This window comes from Elephas maximus, chromosome 3 (genome assembly GCF_024166365.1).
Source record: "Elephas maximus indicus isolate mEleMax1 chromosome 3, mEleMax1 primary haplotype, whole genome shotgun sequence".
Taxonomy (NCBI): domain Eukaryota; kingdom Metazoa; phylum Chordata; class Mammalia; order Proboscidea; family Elephantidae; genus Elephas; species Elephas maximus.
Genome location: NC_064821.1, coordinates 98,231,742 through 98,245,549, shown reverse-complemented (window position 1 = coordinate 98,245,549; position 13,808 = coordinate 98,231,742). Strand labels below are relative to the sequence as shown.

The following is a 13,808-nucleotide window of genomic DNA, read 5'->3' as shown; positions in this document are numbered from 1 at the left end:
CTGGGCAGGCCCATCCTTTACACCCATGCATCATAGTCCTGCATTTGTACCAATGGCTTTCTCACTCTGCTGTGGACGGTGCTGTGGTCTGGAAAGCTCCGGAGTTCTGGGTTCCCATTTTGACTCTGCTGTTTCTGACTTCAGTGACCTTTGGCAGACCACTTAATCTTTCTGAGCTTTATGCTCCACATGTGTATCATGGGAATTGTAATACTTTCCCCCAGGGTCATGAAGTTAGACAATGTCTGCAAAGCCCCCTGCACAGTGCCTGGCACGCAGTGGCCATAGTCTCATGTTAAGTCAGAGTGGGGGGTGGGGGCAGGAGGAGGTAGAAGTGGCCAAGAATTGTGGTTAGGATCATCACCTGGTGCCCCGACCGCCAGGGTCAGAAGTGTGGTCTTGTATAGAGAGAGAGGAGACCGCTCTGCGATATGGGTGTGTGAGTAGGACCCTTGGGAAGGGACCCAGCCTGCTGCTGCCCTGCACTTCTTAGCCACACGAGGGCGCTGCCGCTCCACAGATGGCTTGGCCCTGCCTACCTCCGGCCCTGGAACTTGGCCCTGGGGAAGTAGCCTGAAGAGCCCAGCCTGGAACAGGGCAGGGAGCTCTGCAGCGGGGAGGGCACCCTGGGCGGAAAGGAACTATGCTTTATCTCCTTCCAGGGCTCCAGGGTCCCCAGGTGCATTTAGAGACAATCCCTAAGGTGGAAGCTGGGCCCCTGCATTGCCTGTCAGGTACTTCGCAAGCCTGAACATCTTGGTCCTGGCAGCCACCCCACGAAAACTCAGGAAGTCAGCGCCATCCGCAATTAACAGCCAGCCAGTCGCTAGAGTTCACTTCAACTCCTGGTGACCCCATGTGCATCAGAGTAGAACTGTGCTCCCTAGGGTTTTCAATGGCTGCTTTTTCGGAAGTAGATGGTCAGGCCTTTCTTCTGAGGCACCTCTGGGCGGACTTGCGCTTCCAACCTTTTGGTTAGCAGCCCAGCTGAGTGCAGCAACCATTTCCGCCACCCAGGGGCTCCCAAATCCATCTCTGGAAAGCCATAGCACTGGGCTTCTGCTCTAAAATCCATCATCTTTCTGAGCCTCCAGTGTTTGCCAGACACTATGGCAGGCACTGGGTGAGGGCGCAACGAAGACCCCCCGGCTCTGCCCTTGGCTTGTGGCATCCTGGGAGACCTCAGGAATGACAGTGATAGCAAAGGGCTAAGGGCAGCTGCTACTCACTGAACTCACACCCTGTGCCAAGCCCAGTGCCAAGCTCATTTCTTCCTTCAAATCTTCAGGCTCAGAGCAGTTTAGGAGCACACTTGGGCTGGTGGGAAAGCCCACTATTTTAACAAGAATGTCATGCTGAGAGTTTTGGGGATCCAGGAAGGAGTGATTAATTCTTGGGGGAGGGTGAGAATGGAGGAATCTTCATTTATAAGATTTTTTTTTTTTTTTGGACCTTGAAGAATGAGAAGGATCCTAAAAGATGGGTGTGGGGAACGTGGGAAAGTACTCCAGACAGAGGGAGCAAAGGCAAGAAGGGTGGAGCCGTGCCTGTAGGGGCGAGGCGGGAGAGTCATGCTGGGAGGGGACAAAGGCCAGGCTGAGGTGTTCAGACCTGATTCTGAGGTGTGAGGGTGCTTCATGACTCTGGCAACATAGAGGAGAGACCAGGAAACGGGTGAAGGGGCCACCCCACATCCAGGCAGGGCACTGGGCACAGTGGCCTGGGTCAGGGCTAGAAGAAAGTAAGTTGTAAAAGACGAAAGCACAGACCGCCTGGGTGACTAACTGGATGTGGAGACAATGGCAGGGAAAAAGGAAACAAGGTGGCCCTGGGTTTCCAGCTTTGGCCTCTGGGCGGTGCCTTTCCACAGAAAGGGCAGGCTGGGGGAGGCACTGGAGAGAGAGACAGAAAGTGACTGAGAGAGAGAGAGGTGGCACAGTGGCTAAGGGCTCAACTGCTGACCAAAAGGTGGGCAGTTCAAATTCACCATCTGCTTCTTGGAAATCTTATGGGGCAGTTCTTCTCTGTCCTATAGGGTCACTATGAGTAGGAATTGACTTGATGGCAATGGGTGTGATTTTTGTTTGCGGGGGAGGATCTTTAGGGTGGGGTCTAGAGTAGTGCACGGAGACCTGGCTGGTTGAGAGGGCTGGGAAAGAGGTGCCACGAACGGAGACGAGCAGAGAAAATCCAGGGCTGTGGGCCCAGGGGGCGAGAGTGTAGCAGGAAGAGTGGTGAGCAGCAGCACCCAGTACCACCAGGGGTGGGGTTCAGAAACCAGGAGACAACCTTGCCTTGCTGTGGGCTGCTGGGGAAGAGGCTGCAGTGCGGTGGCACCTGAAGCTTTGGTGCTGGCACTGGGGAAGTTCCTGTGGGGGATCAGTGCCCTCTGCACTGGTGGCTTTTGCAGACTTGCAATGGGTGGGGGAGGAAGCTGGTCACCAGAGACACAAGGAGGCCACCAAGTTCCCAGCCCAGCTCTCAGGACAAGATGACAACTGAGCAAAGCAGGTCTTGGGCCATAGGCTCCCCCAGGGCTGGCTTCTGCACCCTCTGTACCTCCTTGCTCTTGCTGTCCAGCCCGGAGCCCAGGAGAGAGGCCCAACTGAGGTCACTGCAGGAGCGGGTGTGGGGGCCAGGGAGAAGAGGAGGCAGCCGAAGGAAGGAACAAGCCGGGGCACCTTCACCCCGCTCAGTGTCTGGCCTGCCCTTCACTGCTCACTCTTCTGTGTATTAAACAAACACTCCCAGACACCCTGGGGCTAGGGACTGGAGACAGGGAAGGAAAGAAACAGAACAGCTTCGGACCCGTCCCCACTGCCTCTGTCATTAGAGGGGCTGAACTCTGACATTCGATATTGTCCTCCACACATACAGTCAAAGAACCAAATCCCAGAACTAAGCAAGCCAAGCGTGTGGACACCTTGGGTTCAAATCCTACTTCTGCCACTCACTAGCTCTGTGACTGTGGGCGGTGGTGTGACCTCTCTGTACTCCAGCTTTCTCATCTGTAAAATGGAGGTTATGCTAGTGCCCACTTCATAGGGTTGTTGTGAGGGCTGAATACATTAGTGCATGCTAAATGCTTGGAACAGTCTAGAAGTGGTGAGCGCTGTGTGTCAGCTATTATTACTTTAGGCAAGAAGGTAATGACTCATCTTTAAATGCCTCCAGGAATGCCCTCGCCCTCAATTGCACCTGTAAAGTGTACCTGCACATCCCCTGAAGGGAGCAAGGGGTAATTTCCAGCCCTCATGACAGTTTCACAGTGGCTACGCCAGCCTCTGAACACCGCCATGAGATGTGGGAGAAAGGCTCTGGTTTTGGGGCTAAGCATTCCCACGGGTGGATCCCAGTCCCCTGCTTGCCAGCTGTGCAACCCTGAATCAAGTTGCTTACCCTCTCTGAGCCTCCCGGGCCTCATCTGGAATAGTTGTAAAGAATTAAAATGTTTTGGAGCACCTAGCACTTGGTAGGCATGCACGCACGTATTTAGTCCACAAATACTTCCTGTGTGCCAGGCACTGCTAGGCCCTGAGGACTCTGCAGTGAATGGGTCAGGCAGACAGTCGACCCTCAGGAGCTAACACCCAGTGGGGAAGAGACACGTAGCACACCCCCACAAGAGGGACTCCAGGGAAGGGGAGATGTCACTTCGTGGGGGGTCAGGAAGGCTTCCTGGAGAAAGGGACCTTGGAACTGGGAACTGAGAAATGAGTTCCCTAGAAGAGGAGGCTGCAGGGGGGAACAGCAGGAGCAAAGCCTCAGCCAAGAGAGCAGTGGGAGAAGGATGACAGGGGCAGGTACAGGGAGCTCAGGATAAGAGGAGGTAAGTGGAGGCTGGAGAAGAGGCCACTCCACAAACTGCAGAGTGCTATGCATGTGGGCATGGCTCCTGCCGTCTCCTCCTGACCTCACTGAGCTGGAGCCTCAGTGTCCTCCTCCCTACATGGGGTGATCATTCCACCCACACCACTGCCCATGTAGCCTTCCTGCCACCCCACCACTCACCACCATGACCTCCGGCTGGGACACCTGTGGCAGCCTCCCACCCCTCACCCCCACAACCAGGGTGTTCTTCTAAAAATGTAAATCGAGTTCGTTGCCTGTGAAAACCCTCCACTGTCCCCTGCCAGTGGTAGCAAAGTCCTCATGACCCAGCCGCTCACTCCCCTGCCCCCACTCCTCCTCTTGACCCCGCCCACTCCTCTCCAGCCACACTGGCCTCCTGCCTGTTCCCACCATCCAGAATGCTCTCCCCCAGATACCACAAGTCTCCACTGCTCACATCCTGTAGGTCTTTGCTCAAATGTCACTTCCTCCTGGAAGCCTTCCCCGACCACTCTGTACGGGTTACACCTCCATCACTCTCTATTCCCTCCTCATCTAATTTCTCCTCATAGCACTGGTTATATATGTATTTGTTTCCTAATACTCTTGTCTCCACCACAAGGACATCAGCTCAAGGACAGAGACCTTGTCTTCATCACTGCTGGATCCCTAGGGCCTACAACAGTGCATGGCACTTAGTAGGTGCTCGATCATTATCTGCTGGACGAATAGCTGGGCGGGTGGAAAGATGGATGGATATATAGATGGATTAATTTGTTGAGCATCTAATGTGTGTTGAGCCCTGTACTAGAGATAAATCAGACCTGTCCCTGCCTGCAGGGAGCTCCCAATCTGGTGGGGCAGACAGATGTAGGATTATATGACAACCAGGGGGCTCGAGGCAAAGACACTAGAAAGCAGAGCGGGTGTGGGGACTCAGAGGACAGCCTGGGCAAGCTTGGAGAGGAGAGGGGCCCAAGAAAAGGCACCGCCCAGGCCGAATGCCCTGCAGAGAGAGGAGGCTTGTGAGGAATACTGCGATGAACACCTACCCCGATGAGTCCTCGAAAGCGAACCTCCCCAGAGCTGAGCAGCCCCCGGTTGCTGCTTGGCTTCTGCTGCAGCTGTTCCAAGAAGTCTTTGAAGTTGTAGGAGCCGGGCCCCAGCTTTTCCTCCTGTCCCAAGAGAAGAGAGAGTGGAAGATGAAACTCTAAACTTGGGAAGGTCCATCCAGGAAGGAGCCCAGGGCTGATGGTATTCCTTAAAGGATGAGCTCCACCTGGACCTTGAGGACACTGAAGGCCACACCTGAAGCAGCTACAACTGCATGGCGGCCTGGCACCTGGAAGGGGAAGGGGAAGGGGTGGGGCCTCAGGGGCCTCACCTGCAGCCGTTTCTCTCTCATGATGGCCTGGTACTGGAAGTGGGGCAGCTGGGTCAGCCGGGTGGCTTCCTGGGCCTTGGCCCAGCCTGTGCTCACCTCCTTGTTCAGCTTCTTCTTGCTAAAGCAGGTCTCCTTGGAGCTATAGGTTCCAGGTCCTATGTGGGACTGAGTCAGAGCAATGTCAGAGACACGTCAGCCACACCTACCCAGTCCACGCGTGGAGCAAGTTGTCCCCAGCTGCCTCCCCAACCTGGAATTGGGGGAACAAATAGTGCCCCCCTGTGGCCCCCACCCCCTGCACCAAACCAGGCACCAGGGAGCTTAGTAAACCCAACCATAACATCTTCCTCTTATCCCAGAAACTGCTACACTTTGCCAGGCCTTTTATTGTTTATATTCCCTCGTTTCATTCTTGCAGCAACCCTAGGAAGTCTCCTTTATTGGCCCCAGTCATTATACCTCAGAGAGGTGTAGTAACTTGTTCTAGAACCCCCAGGTAGTGAGTGGAAGATCTAGGAACTGAACCCAAGTCTCTGTGATCCCAAACTCATGCTCTTTTCACTATAACCCATGTATTACAGAGTGTAATAACTGCTCCAGAGGGTTTCCTGGCTATAATCTTTGTGGAAGCAGGCCAGGTCTTTCTTCCAAGGCACTGCTATAGTCCTGCATTTATGACGCACATCTGAAGCCCCAACTCTGAGCCTCACTCTGTGCTGTGGGCTGCAGTGGGCACACCCCTTACAGAGCTCAGGGCTCTGGGGGTAGGCACACAGGTCACCCACCACGGTAGGGAGACTCAAACGGCCAGTAGCTAGGCCACATGCGCAAACTCACCACTTCCACAGAATAATGCCTGGAGTATGGGGCCTCCGTGAAGGTGCTAAGCTTCTTCTGGTTGGGATAAACAGCAGAGACATCAAACCTAGAGAGAGACAGAGGCTCAGTGAGAGTCTAGTGCTGCCACCTGGCCTCTGGCTTGGACAGTTTTGGGGAGCAGGAGAGTTGGCTTCCCAGAGGAGGTGACTTTGGAGCTGGCCCATAAAAGATGAGCAAGACTTCAGCGGCTTAGAACATTCCTGGGCTGCTCCCACCTCAGGGCCTTTGTCCCTGCTGACTTCATCTACCTAGGTTTTCCCTACCTGTGGCCCCCCAAAGTCTGCTCAAAAGTCACCTTCTCAGTGCAACCCCCTCCCACCTCACCCCCTCTCCAGCCTTCATCAGCTCCTTCTTCCAACTTTATTTTCCTCCCTAGCCATCTTTCACTGTACAGCATTTCATATGTTTTCCTTTTTGTGTTTATTATCCACCCCAGCCACGCTTCCCCACAAGAGTACAGACTCTATGAGTACACAGATGTGTTGTTAATTCACTGCTTTATCCCAGGATCCTATAACTGTGCCTGGCACATAGCAGGTGCTTTTTTTTCTTTCTTATCAATGAGTGAGTGAAGAAAAACACTTGGGTTGAAATCCCACCCTTGACTTGTGATCTGAGAGACCTACCGTGGCTCAGGCCTTTTGGCCTCTATGCGCCCAGCACAGAGTCTGCGCTCTTGCAACGGCTTTAAATAACAACTGGGCACAAGTGCCACAGGTGTGAGCGCGACAAGGAAGTCCTACCCTCTTCTCTCCCTTCTCCCCTCTTGCCGCTCCCCTCCCCCCCCCCCCTTCAGGCTCCAGCCTCGTGTGAAGGGTGGCTGGGGTGGGCCAGGCTTTCCCGAGAATTAAGGGAGAACCAAGGGGTAGCAGCGGGCGGCCAAGGCCTGCCTTAAACGGGCCGGCGCTAGCTGAAGCTCCCAGCCCCCAGCCCAGCCCCACCTGGCGCTCTGCACCCCGAAGGGCGCCCCGTTATACAACTTGGTGGCCATAGCGCCGGCCCGCCCGGAGTCCTGGCCGGCTTGAGGGAGCTCCACCTCCCACCCCTGGGCTCCTAGGCGCCCAGGCACTCCGCCGCCGCTGCCAAGGCAACCCGGGCTTTGTGATCCTCCAGAGAACTGTGCGCCGCGCCTTTGTCCCCGTGGGGCCCGCGGGCGTCCTTTCTCCACTCAGCTGCTGTCTTTTTCATTCCTACACGCACATTTCCGGTGCTGCCTTACCAGAGAGCCTTCCCTGAACCCTGCAGATGTGATGGCCCCTCTTAGTGTTTAATATGGATCCCACGTGGTCGGATTTGAGAGACATTTGTTAAACAGTGTCTAATTTCTCCCTTTATCCCAGCGCCCAGCGTGGGGCCTGATAGAGCGGAGGCTCAGCAGATGCTTTTTAATGTCCACCTTGTGCTGATGGGAAAACTGAGGCCCACAGAAAGGGGAGGTCTTCAACTTGGGTGAGGAGTGTATCTGGACTTCTCTGCTTCAGGGAAGGGAGGAAGGGGACGGGGGGGGGGGGGCGGGGGCGGGGGGCGGGCAAAGAGAGACAGCATGGAGGGGCAGGAGCAAAGGTGGTGAGGGTTGCAGGAATGGAGTCAGGACTCATCCATCCCGTAGATACCTTCTGACTCCCCCTGACATCCACTCTGGACAAGCGTTGTGCAGGGTACCTAGGACCTAGATGTGGCCTCTGTCCTGAGAGTCTAAATAGGGGCAACAATGACCACAGAGTGTAATTGGGCCTATGAGAGAGGGAGGCCTCTGACCCAGTCTGTACGTGCATACATCCAGGAAGGCTTCCTGGAGGAGAAGAGTTCAAAACTCGACATTGAAGCATGTGTACTTTGCCAGGTGAAGAAGAGAGCTGAGGGTATATATCCCCACCAAGGCATAGTCAGCTCTCTCTTCTCTCCTCCCCTTTTGCCCCCCACCAGCACCCGCCATGCTGTGAGATTGTCTAATATCTCCAGCGATTTCCTTTATTCCTCCCAAGGGCCTTATGTTGTTGTTGTGTGCCCTATGAAGTCAATTCTGATTCATAGCCACCCTATAGGACAGAATAGAGTTGCCCCACAGAGTTTCCAAGGCTGTGATCTTTATGGCTTATAAGCAACATCATGATAAACAGAAAATATTGAAGTTGTCAAGGATTTCATTTTACTTGGATCCACAATAAACATCCGTGAAAGCAGCAGTCAAGAAATCAAATGACACATTGCATTGGGTAATGTCTGCAGAGGACCTCTTTAAAGTGTTAAAAAGCAAAAATACCACTTTAAGGACTAAGGTATGCCTGACCAAAGCCATAATATTTTCAGTCGCCTCATATGCAGTGTTTCATTCTGTTGTACTAGGGTTGCTATGAGCCGGAACAGACTCAACGGTACCTAACAATGACAATCTTTACAGAAGCAGACTGCTACATCTTTCTCCTGCAGAGCGACTGATGAGTTCAAACCACCGACTTTTCAGTTAGCAGCTAACTGCTTAACCACTGCCCCACCAGGGCTCTTTAAGGGCCTTATAGTGGCCTGCAAAGTGAGGCAGAAAAATTTACCCCATCCGACGATGACAGGACTGATGTCAGAGAGAAGCAAGACTTGTCTGGGGTCCTGCATCCAGCCAGTGGCAAAGCTGGACCAGGGGAGAGTGGAGCTCTTTCCAGGCCCCACACAATGAGCTTCTGACATCCCAAGCCAGCATTTAAATAGGAAGGACAGACCCTCACACACAGTCAGGAGCCGGACTCTGGCTCCAGGCCCAGTGGGCACATGGTTAGCAAGGCGTCCACACTGCACTGCTGAGCTGGTGGTCAGAGGCGTCAGGCCTCAGGGACTCACACAGAATAGAATACCCAGTCACCCAAGCACAGGCTCTGCCCCCTCTCAGCTATGTGACCTTGGGTAAGTCACTTCCTTCCCTGAGTCTCAGCTTTCTTATCAGTAAAATGGAGCTAATGATTCCAGTCTCTCCAGATTACTGTGAGAATTAAATAAGATAATTTAGGTAAGGTTTCTGGCACAATAAGTGCTCAATAAGAAGTCATTCCCAGCCCTCAGAAACGGATCTTACAAAATACCCAGGCGCAGGGACTGTGTCTAATTCACTCTGTGTGTCTGTGCGTGTACGTGTGTCCAGGGTGCAGTGCCTGGCACATAGTAAATGTTCAATAAATATTTGTTCAATGAGTTGAATGACAGGTGAATAAATAATCTAGTCCAGCTTCCCAGTAATGCATAAATCCTCAGAGACTCACATTTGAGTCCTGGCTCTGCTGCTTTGCTTCCTCTCTCCTGGCCTGAACCCTGGCTCTGGGGCTGATAGAGGAGTGACCACAGAGTGTAGGCCAAGACCCTTTGGCCTGGGAGCCCTGGCTGCCAAGCAGGCCAGAGCAGGCCAGGGTGAATCAGCTCTGCGGCAGCCTGTCCTGGTCTGCCCAAAACCTCCATGTCAGTGCGCTTTCCTTATCACAACTCTGTCACTCTCTCCTGTCTTACTATTGTGACCCCTCCCTGCCTCCATTCTACAGAAGAGGAAACAAAAGCTCAGACAGGGAGAGTAACTTGTCCTGGTCACACTCGGAGATATAGGGCACACAGTGAAGATGGGACTCATAATTAGGTTTGGGAGCTCTGTGGTTGCAAGAGTTTCTAACCTACGCAGACTCCAAAACCATCTGTGAAGGCCAAGGAGTCAAGTGAAGTTCCTCAGCCAGGATTATGGCCTCTCTGATGGGGCTGAGGAAGCCCTGGTGGCATAGTGGTCAAGTGCTACTGCCGCTAACCAAAGAATCTGCAGTTCAAATCTGCCAGACGCTCCTTGGAGACTCAGTGGGGCAGTTCTACTCTGTCCTATAGGGTCACTATGAGTCAGAGTGGACTCCACGGCAAAGGGTTTGGTTTTTGGTTTTTTTGATGGGGCTATGGCCTGGCCTCCAGCCCTCATTTCCTGCCATCTCTCCCCCAAGCTGTGTGACCTCCAGACCCTGGGTCTGCTCTGTCCCCAGGACACACCCTGCACAGGTGAACCTCCAGGCCTTTTCATATGCCTTTCCCTCTGCTGGAATGCTCCCCAATTACCCTCCCCACACAGCTCCTCCTCATCTTAGAGTCAGATCAAAGCCCAGACCCTCTGGGAGCCCATCCCTGATCCTCCCAAGCAGGCGAGAGCTCAGCTTTCATCTCATCATCACCTGCAACTTACGCTGACAATTTTTAATTTAAAAAAATATTAAATTTTATTTTTTTAATTGACAGGTGAAAAAATGGTAGCAGAATATTGTATTAATTGACATTTTTACTACTAAAGTCAAATATTTTTCCAAGTTGACTAATTGGCTATATTTCCTCTCTTGAAAATTATGGTCTGTTTTCCAAGAAGATGAGGCAGCAGGCACCTCAGGAGCCCAGCCCTGGGTGGAATAAGGAGCAGATGGGATTCGAAAATTCAGACCTGCGACAAATCCCAAATTGCAGAGGATCAGACAGTCCCTGCAGCAGGGAGCTTGGCCCAGCTTCCAGGCTAGAGGTTAGGTCCAGTCCTAGGAGAAAAGACTGGCAAAAGTAAGAAATCAGGGACCAAGGGCAGAGTATTGGAATGGGGTGGGAACCAAGGGGGAGGAGGTGAGAGCCCACACTTACCAGTCCCCCTCTAATATCTCCCCTGCCCCTGGGGGCGAGATTGTCAGTGCTCATTTCACCCATGCAGAAAGTAAGGCGCAGAGGGATGAAGGGACCTGTCCAAGGTCACACTTTATTATTAAAGGTGAAACACTGGGGTTAGAGCCAGCAGGAGGGACCTTCCATGGTCTTTCCACAGTGATCTGATGAACAGAGAGGAGGCAAGAGAAATCTCAGCAGGGGAAGCCTGGAAAATAATGGTCAAAGGTGGAGAGGAGGGAGGTGGCAGGCTCCATTCAGAGGAAGGAGAACTCTGAGGAACTGCGAGGGAGGCCTAGACACCAGAGGAGGGAGGGGACGGGGAAAGTAGTAGTAATGAAAGTAATGATTTAGGACTGGAAGGGCTAGTCCTAACTCTCCTAGTCAGCGCGCTCACGCAGAGAGGGTGGGGCAGCGCTCACGGAAGAAGAACCCGGCTGGATTCAGCAAACTGCGGTTTGGGGCCTGGCTCAGCACGCCCCAGCTTTGCGACCCCGTCAAGTCATTTCCCTGCTGGGAGCCTCGGTTTCCTCATCTGCTCAGCAGGAAGAGTAAAAACGCCTTTTGTCATGCACTAGGGTTTGCTCACCTCAATTTGGCAATGCACCTGTTTTTCTGGAGCACCTAGCTGTGCAATGCAGGCGTCTAAGAGCAGCGAAAGCAGAAACGCCCACAGGGCGCTCCAGGAGCCGACGCTGGGATCCACCCACCCGCAGGAGGGGCCCCAGGACCCGGAGGCAGTCGCGCCCTGGGCCTCCGCGCACACTGACCCTCGCCTTCCACCGGACTCACTCTGGGGCGCCCCATCCACTGCACTAAGCAACCTCCAGGGCAAAAGCGAGTCCCGGGCAGCCGCTGGGCAGCCATGGCAGAGACGGAGGCCGCGGCTGAGGACCTGGACGCCCTCATCGACGACTTGGACTACCTCCCGGGCCACTTCCACCTTGAGATGCAGCTGAACTTCGAGCCGCGCTCGCCGGCCTCGCTCCGCGCCAGGGACTTGAAGCTGCAGCGGGAGGGACTGAGGCAAGAGCTCGAGCTGGCGGCCGCTCCGCAGCGCCCCGCGATGCGCCACCTCCTGGGCGCCTTCGCCTTCTATCTGGAGGAGCTGGATGAAGCCCGGGAGCTTTTCCTCGAGGTGGCCCGCGACGACCCGGGCAACCTCAACGCCTGGGCCAATTTGGTGCATGTATACGGGCGGCTGGAGCAGGAGGAAGAGGAGGAAGAGTGTGCCGGACGGCTGGCCGCTCTCATGGGCCTCGAGGCCGGCACCGAGGCTGCCAGCGACACCCAGCTCCGCGCTGCGCGCTGCCTGGCGGAACAGGGCTACGCGCACGGCTTCGACGTGGGCTGCACCAGCCCGGAGGAGCGCGCACGGGTGCTGAAGGCGGGCATCGCACTCTACGACAAGGCGCTGGGCTTCGCACAGCAGGTGGGTGACTCCCGGACTGGGGTCACGGCCCCTCTATCTGCAGGGACCCCACCTGGGCGTGCCCCCTGCTCCCCAGACTTTCCTCAAGCTCTGGCCCTTAGGCCTCTCAAATACCTTACCAATGTACCTCTCCTTTTCTGCGCCTGTGGCAGACCAGGGCTGTAGCTTCTCTTTCCTATGCTAAGGGGTGGACCTGCTTCCTAGCGGGGCTGTCTTGTAAGTCCTCTTCTGGCAATATTGCAAAATCATGCTGGCAAACTCATCCCTTTACTTTGCTCCTCCCAGCCAATACCTGTCCATGTGTCCGTGCACCCCCTTCTAACTAAAGGCACGAGCAGACCTCACCGTCGGAAACGGGTGGCATTCCTGCCTTCTCTCTCTCCCTCACCCCCCTCCCGTCTGGTCAGACCCCAAATCTTGGCCATCTCACCCCCTCATATCTGTAAGGTCTATCTACTCTGCAGCCTCCCTGTGCTAGCCCAGCCTCCATCATTTCCTGGCTGGACTAGTGTAGCCCTCATCCTTCCTGGGTTCCTGCCCTCCAGCTTGACCCTTCCACCCCAGCCTCTATGGCCAGTGTCATGTTGCTTAATCTTGCTGGCCATGTCCCTCAGCTGCTTACGACCCTCAGTGGCTCCCTACTGCCGGGCAGATAAATCCTGAGCTCTCGGGCGGGTGTTTGAGGCCCTCCATGACCTACCTCTCCACTTCCCCTCTCCCAGGTCACTCTTGCAATCCAGGCTTGTGCCACATTCTACTTCCCCTTGTTTCCCATGTGGGACAAGTCTCCTTAGCCTGCTTTGCCCTTTACTTGGCTGCTTCCTGACATGCCTTCCTGTTCCGCCTTTTCCTGGAGGGTTCTCCTTAATTTCGGTTTTATCTCAGACATCCCCTGTGCTAGGCAGCCTCTACTGACTTTTCCAGCCTGGCTCAAGGGCCTCCTCAGAGTTTCCGTAACAGTGTTTACATTATCCATTTAAAGCCTGTCCCCCAACTCAACTTTGAGGTCTTTGAGAGTGGAGACATCTGTCTGGTTTGCCACTGTAAACCCAATACCTGGCACCATGGCACACAGTGGCACTCAATAAGCGTATCTTGAATAAATGTATGTGCAGCATAGGACCTGGCACCAAATAGACAAGTAATAGGTGTATTGGTTATTGCTGCAAAATAAATCCCCCCAAAATTCAGTGGCTTAAAACAATAAGCATTTATTATCTCGCACACAGTTCCTATGGGTCAGGAACCTAGACATGGCCTACCCAGGTGCCTCTGGGCTGCAGACTCATCTGGAGGCTCGCTTGACTGGGGAAGGATTTGTTTCCAAGCTGACTCAGTTGGCAGGGTTCAGTTCCTCACTGGCTGTTGGCCAAAAGTCTCCCTCAGTTCTTTGCCACATGGACAGCAGTTTACAACATGGCATCTGTCTTCCCGCAGAGCAAGTGAGCAAGAGAGCTAGCAAGAGAGGGCACCCAAGACAGAAGCCACAGTGTTTTTGTAACCTAATCTCAGAAGTGACATCCTATCACTTTTGCCATATTCTGCTCATTAGGAGCAAGTCACTAGGTGCAACTGACATTCAAAGGGAGGGGACTATACAAGGCCATGAAGGTCAGGAGACTGAGGTCACTG

General features: G+C 54.1%; 2 protein-coding genes across 4 annotated transcripts in view; one reads left to right on the top strand and one right to left on the bottom strand.

Annotated features, from left to right (window-relative positions):
• The window catches only part of LEXM (lymphocyte expansion molecule), a 36,788-nt gene extending 29,492 nt beyond the window's left edge, over positions 1 to 7,296 (bottom strand). Inside the window, exons 1-5 of the mRNA XM_049875546.1 lie at positions 7,289 to 7,296; positions 7,036 to 7,173; positions 6,053 to 6,140; positions 5,216 to 5,380; positions 4,884 to 5,006 (exon numbers count right to left, since the gene is read on the bottom strand). Coding sequence (XP_049731503.1) covers positions 4,884 to 5,006; positions 5,216 to 5,380; positions 6,053 to 6,140; positions 7,036 to 7,173; positions 7,289 to 7,296 — 522 coding nt within the window. The remainder of the gene's footprint in view (positions 1 to 4,883; positions 5,007 to 5,215; positions 5,381 to 6,052; positions 6,141 to 7,035; positions 7,174 to 7,288) is intronic.
• A 3,916-nt stretch (positions 7,297 to 11,212) lies between these two features.
• Positions 11,213 to 13,808, top strand: part of TTC22 (tetratricopeptide repeat domain 22) — a 29,830-nt gene continuing 27,234 nt past the window's right edge. For all 3 annotated transcript variants that reach the window (XM_049879356.1, XM_049879357.1, XM_049879355.1), the window contains exon 1: positions 11,213 to 12,176. In XM_049879356.1, the coding sequence (XP_049735313.1) occupies positions 11,610 to 12,176 (567 nt within the window). In that variant the 5' untranslated portion in view covers positions 11,213 to 11,609. The remainder of the gene's footprint in view (positions 12,177 to 13,808) is intronic.